Here is a 9,580-nt window from a genome sequence, read left to right as displayed (position 1 = left end):
GGCGGCAGCGATAACCATAGGTTGGAGCGAGACACAGCGATCGTACCTTTCGTTCCCAGCAGTGCCGGATTTACCACTAGGCTGAGTAGGCTGAAGCCTAGGGCGGCAGATTTTAGGGGGCGGCAAATTTGGGTCAAAAAAATATTTTATTTGCTGTTCAGATAGGGATGACCGGAATTTTGCCGCTCCCCTATTTATTTGTAAAATTTAAATAACAGGCTTTATTTGTCGGTTTTGCCGCCCTCTGTCATGTCAAGACCCTTTATATTGAGACAGATAAACGGTTGGACGGACAACAAAGTGATCCTATATGGATTCCGTTTTGAAGCTTGGAACCCTAAAAATGTACCATGTTCTATCAAATTGCGCTATTTCTATCGAAAAAATTTCGCGCTAGCTACGCTCGCGTTTTTATTTAGGAACGTTATTGATGGGCCACATATAAAGCTAGGCAAAGGCCTCCCCCCTCTTCTTTCACTCGTCCCGGTTTTGAGCTACATCTGGCCAGTCTCTCAAAAAGGAGTCCAAGTTATCCCGCCATCGCCAACGAGGTCTACCGGTTCCCCGGTTTGACTCGTGGGGTACCCACTTTGTGGTTAACTTGGCCCACAAGTTGTTCGGCATTCGGCAGACATAACCAGCCCAGTCCCACTTTAGAGTCGCACCAAACAAAGTCTGCAGCGGATTTGATAGCCCACGCAGTGTAAGTGTTATGTATACGTCATAATTTCATAGAAGTTTGACGTTTAAAATGACACTTGTATTGTGTGGGCTATCAAAATCGTTGCAGACTTTTTACGGTTTGACTATAGCTTACCCGCTTTTCGAGCTAAGCTATTATCTGAGGTTTAGAGCGCATCGTGGTGTTCCGGATGCGATCCCTTAGTTTCACACCTAATAAGCTGCGCTCCATAGCTCTCTGTCAAACCCCGAGTTTGGACTTCTGAGCTTCCGTCAAAGACCAAGTCTGAGCACCATAAGCTAGGACTGACAGTAACACTTAAATATGTAGGTACCATTTTCTAGCAAATTGCGCTATTTGTACCTAAAAAATTTCGCGATCGCTACGCTCGCGTTTTTATTGAGGTACATTATTTGTGGCCCATCAATATAAGCCATTTGTATAGCATAGTCCCTCGAGCAATCGATGCCAGATCCGACCAAACTCCTTTGCTATATCCAGCCTGACTGCCAATGCCTTACCTTGATTCTCAATGGCCAAAACCCAGTGGTACCCACCGGTCGCCGATCAGATCAGGCAAATACATATAACGAGGTCGCATCGTCATTGGCTGACAAAAACGGCTCATATAAATCTGTATCTAGAATAGTGACATCACCTTATATGCATTCTAATATGACTATGGTGCGTTGTACTATTAAATTAAACGCCTCTGATTGGAAAGTACTTTAAAAAGCTATATGCGAGGTGGATAGGGGCGGCAAAACCAGCATAGCCTATGGGCGGCAAATGTCTAAATCCGGCACTGGTTCCCAGTGTTCCCACCTATGGTTGTCGCTGCCGCCGTCGCAAGTCGCTCAATATCGTGGCCGAGCCGTAAGGTGTACAATACGTCTATAATAAGCTCTTCAGCTCGAGCAGCTACAAAGTAACTTGTATTTCATCTGTGCCAGTGAGACTTAGTATCTATGGGAGCCTTATTACTACTAGCAATATTATGGCTGCAACTATTTAATAGGTTAGCCAGATTCCTTATTTTGTCATGCACAGCCATAAGCTTCCTTAATAAAATTAATTAACGCCATCAAGATTGCAGTAGATAGGTAATTCAGATCAATGTGAATGACGAACCTTGAATATCACTTCACTCAGACGATTTGTGAAATAGTTGCACGGTGGTTTTCTATAAAAACATCTCACCAACCATCTGAATTAAGTTGAAGCCATATAAATATATTTATTTACATATTTATATTTAAATATTGTTATTAAATAGTTGACTAATATTAGAGAATAAAATATGTATTCATATCCTTAGGTGGAGTGCACACAAAGGTGGATAAAGTAAATATTGGCAGACCTTACTTCATTTGCATTAATTACGGTTTGCAATCGCTTAAGTTCTTATTGTGTTTGGGTAGAACAATACGCGGCAAAAACACAACCCAATTATTGCTTCATACGCAACCCAATAATAAACTTTGAATCATATAAGGTAGGATCGTATAGAAGTGGTATACGCGTGCCTCCGTGAGGGACAAAACATACGCAAATGCGACACTATGATTGGTCGAATTTATTTGTTGCCCACCATTATCCATACTAAAAAAAAGGTGGGGAACAAAAAAATATGTGAGACCGTGATAAGGACAAACAATAATAGAGCTTTCTCTGCTACTCCTACTGAAAGATACGTAAGACTATCCCGTTCTGTCACTTATCCCCACCACTCATGCCCAATCCAGTTTAATACTAGATTCATGCTTTGAATAGTATGTAAGGTTGGTATTCCACCTGCCAATTTCTTGGTCCAATGTGTATTGCATCTCACTCTCTCTCTCTAAGCAAAATAAGAGACGCAAATACACATTGGACAAAGAAATTGGACTGATGGAATGCCATCCTAAGCGATTTTCAAAAGTGATTATAATACTTGATGTAAAATAATAGTACATTATTGTCGAGGCTCGGAAGTAGCTACTTGCAGGCTGAGGATTCGTTTTAAACGGACGACCTTGGGAGTCCGTTTAATTGAATCCGAAGCCAGCAAGTAGCCTTCCAGCCGAGTCATATATAGTGCTTTTCTCAAAAATGGTGCAAGAAATATAAATATCATAGAAATATTTTACAAAAGCAACATTCTTACGTATATATTTTCACAGAACAAAGCCCTTGCCGCCTTTTTATTTTTTTTTAATAAAAAAATAGAAGTGTATTTTTCTGCCGAAAATACGCCAACCTATTTGAGACAGCTAAATAGTCGCGGTACCATGAAGTTATATTGTTTAAACTGGAGCGATTTGTCACTTTTTTTGCCACACTAATTTGAACCTTATCACCGAGACAGAAAGTTGTTCGTACCAGACTAGAGAAAACGGTCCACATGAGATAGAAAACCCGAGCCCTGTGTCTCACTCGCACATGTTGCCAATGTTAAAAAGATACCATTGTGGTAGAAATTATATCAATATACTACTGAAATTCATTATCTTCTTATAATATTTTAGTGCTATATTCCGATTACAGTTCTGATATCTTTTAAGTAATGTGTTAATTATTATGATGTTAATATTATTAACTGATTAAGCCAGGCATGTGTACAACAAAAAAAAACAGTAAATTGAATATGGTAGAAATTGTAGTAACTTGAATATTAATTGGTATCCCCAACTTGATGACGTATTTTTCGTGTATTTACAAAATACGTAAATGGCGCCGCTTAGCATTTATTCATAAAATATTTTAAAAAATGGTTAAAACATGTTGTGTGTGGGGTTCTAGAAGTGAAAGCTACGCTGATTGTGGAATATCTTTTACAGGTTGGTCACAATTATTCAATTTTACGATAAAAATACAAGAATACATTGTCAAACTCATTAGGGTGACCATGATGTCGGTACGATTTAGATCGGTCTTACAGAATTATTATTACATACTTAATGTAAAAATAAGTTTAGGTACCTAAATAGTATACTAATAAATAAATAAAGATAACTATACTTATTTCTGCATGTTTAATTATTCGGTTCACGTAATGAGAGTTAATAATTGCCAAAAATTAAATCCAAAGTCCTTAGACATTACAGACTCATATTTATACATAATATTTAATTACTAAAACGTTAATTCTAACTATTTATATATATGTAATCGATTCTATATAGGTTGAACACATATTTCCGTCCGTATACAACGGCGGCAAATTTGAAAATTTTGTTGCAATTACAGATCTACGATGACGCTTACGCTTAAAGAATAGCTAAAGTATGCAAAAGGGAAGTCATCACGTATATTAACACACCATGAGTATGATATTGATAGTGATAGGTATTTTGTTAAATTATGAAGAGCATAAATAGTGTAAGATGCCGGTTTACACGGTTAAATGTAAGTTTTTATTTCGTTGTGTGCTAATATTTTATCATTTTAGTCAATAATCAAGATAATTTCGTGTAAAAAAGATAAATTGTTACGCAACGCTAGGGCTTGACAAAATGACTAGTATCGATAACCAGTCGGCATAGTAATAATAACTGCAAAGTTATTTGCGAAACAAGTGTTAAAAGTAGGAATTAAATTCGCAATGAGTGGTGATTCATTAAAACACGACCGATGGCAGTGTTTTTGATCGATACGATTTGCGAATTACCTAGTTACCTAGTGCAACTACAACGTTTTACCCGACCCTGGATATCTGTCTCGCTCTCTCTTATAGCTGTGTCTTTGATGGACGTACGGCGGACCACCTTCCTCACAATCGACCATGATACGCTCCAATACGCTCATCCCATCTGTAATAGATTTTATAACGACTAAATTAAGTAAAGTTGTGTGAAGCGTTTTACAGAAGGGAAAATGACTATCCATCTCTTCTCTGGGGCAATTATACTAGCATAGGGAAAATACAGTATTATTCTCTCTGATTATGTGCGAATGAGAAAAGAACCTGGCCAAACTATATAATCCATCTTATGCTAATATCCCACATTCATGTGACTTATGGTCACCCTAATTAGAAAGAGATGCAGGGCTCAGGTTTAACCTCTCATGTGGACACACTTTTTGGCCAGTGTACACAATCCGGATTATTAATTCTAAATCCGTGCGCGGTACTAATCATCTGTTTGGCTGTTTAATGGGCCTGTGCCTTCATTTGATATGGCCATTACAACTTTTAAAAAGTTTGGAACTCGACAAATAATGGAATTTGTATGCAACATTGCAGTCCTAAAATCGAGACTGCAATGTTTTTAAGTTTTTAATTTTTGACTGACCATAAACTCCGCGCTTCGCGACCTATTTTTTAGATGGCAAAGTCGACTTTGCCGTCCATTTTTGAGAAAAGTTAATTAATTAATTAAATGTTAATTTTAGGCTAATAATTATGATGTGCAATGCAGAAATATATATTTATTTTACTATAATGTGATATTATTTGGTAATATTTGTAATAAAAATATTATGATTTAATAAACTTTTATTTACATAGCCTTATGTTATTTGACACAATATTAGGGAAGTATATTTACACTACAGTGACTACACTACTGACTACTGAGATTATTATTTTGTAGTATTATGCGGGAAGGAATGTTTTGGTACACATTAGCTTTAACTCAGGGCTATAACCGCGAAAATCGAAGTTTGCAAATTGCGGGGATTTTTCTCTGTCAATCTAATTACGCCTTCATTGGAGTAAAAGAGAAAGAATTTCGGTTTTCGCGGTTGCCGCTCAGAGCCAGATACTCAAAGATCTTCACGTTTCTTTTTTTCTTTTGGTTCGCAATCACAGTCAAAAGTCGGTTGAGGTACTTTCGTCATTCCTTCACGGACATTCACTTTGTTCGTCATCCTCTTGCTCCATTCCTGCAACAAGTGAAAATTTTTTGTCTAATACGCGTCCTTTTTGTGCTCATAACAGCGACATCTACTCCTAGTTATCAAAACAAAAAAAAAACAATGGGTTGCACTCCGGGAATGCCGGCAGAAGTGAAAACTCAATGACATAACAGTCACGTGTCCGTCTTACGAATTTTCAATCTGTCGAATCTGTCGGTCACGTGACCTGTCGCGAGTTTAACATTTTTTTCCCATCACAAAAAGTGCACAGCGCCGCTAAAGAAGTTTTCACTTCAAAAATGCACTCACCTGGAACAGCACCGCATGATAGCAAAAAATATGTTGAGGAAGCAGATGATCGTTGGCAAACTTCCTTCCGTTCCTCGCTATCTTCAACGCTTCCTCGTCGTGCGCGCGCGCCCACCGCACCCTCTGCGCCAAGTCCGACAGGTCACGTGACACCGGCACGAAGTGCTCCCACGGGACGAGCTGCCCGTAGAAGTGCTCGTAGTACGGTGACGTTTGCTTCATCACCGTGCCGCCGCCAGCGAGCAGGTACGGCAGTCGGTATGATGCTACTGTGCCGTCGATGTTTATTTGGTATTTGTACTGAAAGTAACAAGATCAAGTAATTTTATAGTAATTAGTTAGATTTATCTGTAGAAAACGCAACTGCTAAAGTTATAATCATACAAGAATACAGGAATACCCTACTGTCCTGTCGTTCTGGCTTACCGGCTTCGTACTAATTTGATGAAATGGAATTTGGTATTGAGACTGTTTGAAGCCCGGGGAAATAGGATAGTTTTTATCAATTATCGTCATTCTACGCAGATGAAGTCACGGGCAGAATCTATACTATACAACAACATGTCTTACATTTAAAAAAAATCTGTATTTTAAATAAGTATACTTAAAAATATCTTTACTTACATCAAAGAACTTAAAAAAAGATATATGCGGCGACTTTGGCCCATACTGTTCTTGTTTATCCAAGAAAAAGAAGAAGTTAGTAAGAGACACGTTGAAGAGGTCTGGGTTGGCGCGAGCGACGTCGACCAGCTGCAGGCGCTCGGCGCGCGAGTCGCGGCCGCGCCAGAACGCGCGCGGCTCGCGGGCCTCCCACGGCTTCTCGATGTTGCCTTGCACTGATAGAATGTCGAGGGTTACTCTGAAAAAGCAAACGTTACATTTTAAGGGAAGAACATTTATCAAGAATCCGGCCGCCAATTAGAAGTAAATTATGACACAACCAGCTTGATACATATAACACATAAATGGCGACTATAAATACTACCATAAGAATATGCTGTGATGACGCCAAAAGGACGAGAAGGTACAATGCCTTCTAAAGTTCGTAAAGGGTTTATATTTGCCAGCCAAAAAACAACTTTGATATTCTTAATTTACAATTGAAATTTGGTTGCCATTTAGACTTGATATAAAATTTACTATACCTTCCCATATTCTCTAAAGTAGATTCAGTCAAGTCATAAGTAGGCATTACAATGTCCATTGTATCCTCACTACCACACCATGAGAAAACTGGCAAAAGTTCAGTATTCTTACGAATCAGAGGCCAGTCTCCCAAGTTAATCACCAACTCCATGTCAGGCAACCTTACTTTCCTTGATAAAGACAAAAGGACATTATCTGAAAACATATTGAACCCCACATGCTTTCCATAGCAATCCCTATAAATCTTATTACTTTTAATTACATAGTGGCAAAAACTTGTGGTATCTGGTTTGTGGTATTTTTCTACAATCTTTGGTACTTTCACTCCCATATCAACATTTATAAAGGGTTTTAGATCTTGGTTGATTTTGCTGAAAGACTCAGGGCAACCATATTTTTCTAGCCATACATTAATGTCCTGTTCAGGGCAGTCACACTGATCTGGTTGGATAGGACCTGAAAAAAAACCAGATATATGAATGATAACATGTTGCAGCAAAAGCATTTTATTACACTCACTTGGTAGGTCAACCTAATCCGATGTATGGATATATGCTATGCATCAGACTAGACTGCGTCCTTGTCCTTATGCATTCAACACTACTTTGAAAAAATCTTGTATGTCACACTGCTACTCAAAGTTGAAAGGCAGTAACTATATATGCATCTTATACATAGATACTTACTACATTTTTTAAAACAACTAACAAAATGAACATTAATCATTAAAAAAAACAAGTGCAGTGATATACACGCATCAGCTTTCAGCTGCTAGTGTATTAAACAATATATAATATAATAATTTTTCTTTTGATTGACAGAATAAGATACAAGTTTTTTCAAAGTAGTGCTGATATTTAACAATAAGTGTAGATCACGAGTGGCACCAATCACCTGCATAATGGTAGGGGGATCCAGTGATATGTTTACTTTTATAATAAACACTTATTGACATTTCCTGGCAACTCTCATATACTTTGTATCTAATTATGAAAGTTCCATCTTTTCTGTCCAATTTATTTACCCAAATACGGCAATCTCTATGTTTCATAGAGCTACCGTTTATTTCTACAGCTAGGTCATTTGCTAGGTTTGCAGTATACCTGAAATAAAAGTGTTTATATTTATTAACACTGACTACCGAGAACCCGCCTGGTAGGCACTCGTAATGTTTGCTCAGATGCCGGACAACCCGCCCAGCGGGTTGTTTTGTACGCAGATATAGACAACCAGTTTCTGGGGTAGTGTGCCGTTTTTTGCCCGGTTGCGAAAGTGTTAATTAGTCATTTATAACCTGTTTATAACCTAATAAGGTAACAAGTAATAATGAAGTTGTGGAAAGAGCTATTTATTTGTAACAGCTATCTTTACACAATATCCTCTCAAGTGGCAATGCAATATTTTAAATTTTCACACAATGCATTACACATCCATGAGCCGACTGGCTGTCAAAATTAAAAATATAAAGTCATAACAGGTCACCATCTGCCATGTTTTACAAAATTGTGGGCGCCACCCAGCCTCCTCCCGGCATCTTACCGCCCGAGGGGATATACAAATCACTATCAGATTAATTAGATATATTGGAATGGCCTAGGTGCTCATAAATATCTGGACATGCCTCTGTTTGTCATGGTGCTAGAGTGCGTATCCAGATATTTTTGAACACATTGGCCTCTCCAATATATCTGATATTCACTGTAGAAGGCAACAAATGTTGTTCACTATGAAAGGAGGTGCAGGACTAGTATAGAAAACCAGTATCTGGAGCACACACTTGTATTAATATTGTTAATATTAATGCAAATTTCTGTTAATATAGGCCTACTGACCTAGCTCAACTTTTGATAAGATAAAAGCCGGTACCTAAATATAATAGTGGCATCTCAAACCACAAGCAGTCCTCATAAGTTCATTGAACTTTGTGTTCCATTTCTTCAAAACCCAATTTTGTTCCAGCAAGTGACAAATTAATTATTAGAAGTATTATGGGAATTACTATTTTTACTTACGATCGATCTGTAACAAATGTGAAATTAACGAAAAAATATCTAGCCGGCATCACAATTTCTTTGGGATTCAAACCTGGTCCAAAGATTTGAATTTCATTTTGTGTATAGACCTGAGATAAGGCACAAAACAGTATAACGTAAACACTTAATACCATTGTAACTAATACTTATATAATTCACATTTATAATAAATTATAAAATTATTAACTAATTAACAAAATAAACATTTGTGTAGGTGTAAATAGGTGTAAATAAAACTTTTGACATAACTAGGGGTATGTTCCACATGCACCGAGATAAACATCAAACAATTTGTTTCTTTGCACACAGCGCATGTAACTGAGCCCATACACGCAGATAATAGTAAGTATAGCCGGTCAAGCAAGTTTGTCAGTAGAAAAAGGCGCAAAATTCTAATTTTCTATGGGACGATTATCGTTCCCACCTACATTTTTTAAATTTGCCGCTCTTTTCTACTGACAAGATCTGTTTGACCAACTATAGCTACGCAAGTATGTACCCTACATGCGCAACGCGATGTTACTTGCACCGTGTGCAATTTGTACAAATGCAGCCTCGAGGGCAAGGC

At 37.8% G+C, this 9,580-nt stretch overlaps 1 protein-coding gene and 1 long non-coding RNA gene across 3 annotated transcripts; one reads left to right on the top strand and one right to left on the bottom strand.

The window, feature by feature from the left end:
* Positions 1-40: 40 nt before the first annotated feature.
* Positions 41-5,172, top strand: LOC134663875 (uncharacterized). The gene is made up of 2 exons (XR_010098184.1): positions 41-2,631; positions 5,028-5,172. It is a non-coding gene; the product is annotated as an uncharacterized LOC134663875 (long non-coding RNA).
* On the bottom strand, positions 5,142-9,248 carry LOC134663874 (protein O-glucosyltransferase 2-like). 2 transcript variants are annotated; one of them, XM_063520397.1, is made up of 6 exons: positions 8,992-9,248; positions 7,874-8,082; positions 6,979-7,435; positions 6,455-6,692; positions 5,831-6,130; positions 5,142-5,548 (listed from the first exon to the last, which is right to left on the bottom strand). In XM_063520397.1, exons 1-6 carry the CDS (start codon positions 9,144-9,146, stop codon positions 5,429-5,431), a joined length of 1,479 nt encoding a protein of 492 aa, XP_063376467.1. In that variant the 5' UTR covers positions 9,147-9,248; the 3' UTR covers positions 5,142-5,428. The 2 variants fall into 2 exon arrangements, with proteins under 2 accessions (XP_063376467.1, XP_063376468.1); XM_063520398.1 differs by lacking the exon at positions 8,992-9,248 and adding an exon at positions 8,846-8,968.
* Positions 9,249-9,580: the final 332 nt, after the last annotated feature.

The sequence above is a fragment of the Cydia fagiglandana genome, chromosome 4, assembly GCF_963556715.1.
Source record: "Cydia fagiglandana chromosome 4, ilCydFagi1.1, whole genome shotgun sequence".
Lineage (NCBI taxonomy): Eukaryota > Metazoa > Arthropoda > Insecta > Lepidoptera > Tortricidae > Cydia > Cydia fagiglandana.
The sequence above is the reverse complement of the archived record's forward strand: the minus strand, read 5'-3'. Positions and strand labels throughout refer to the sequence as shown.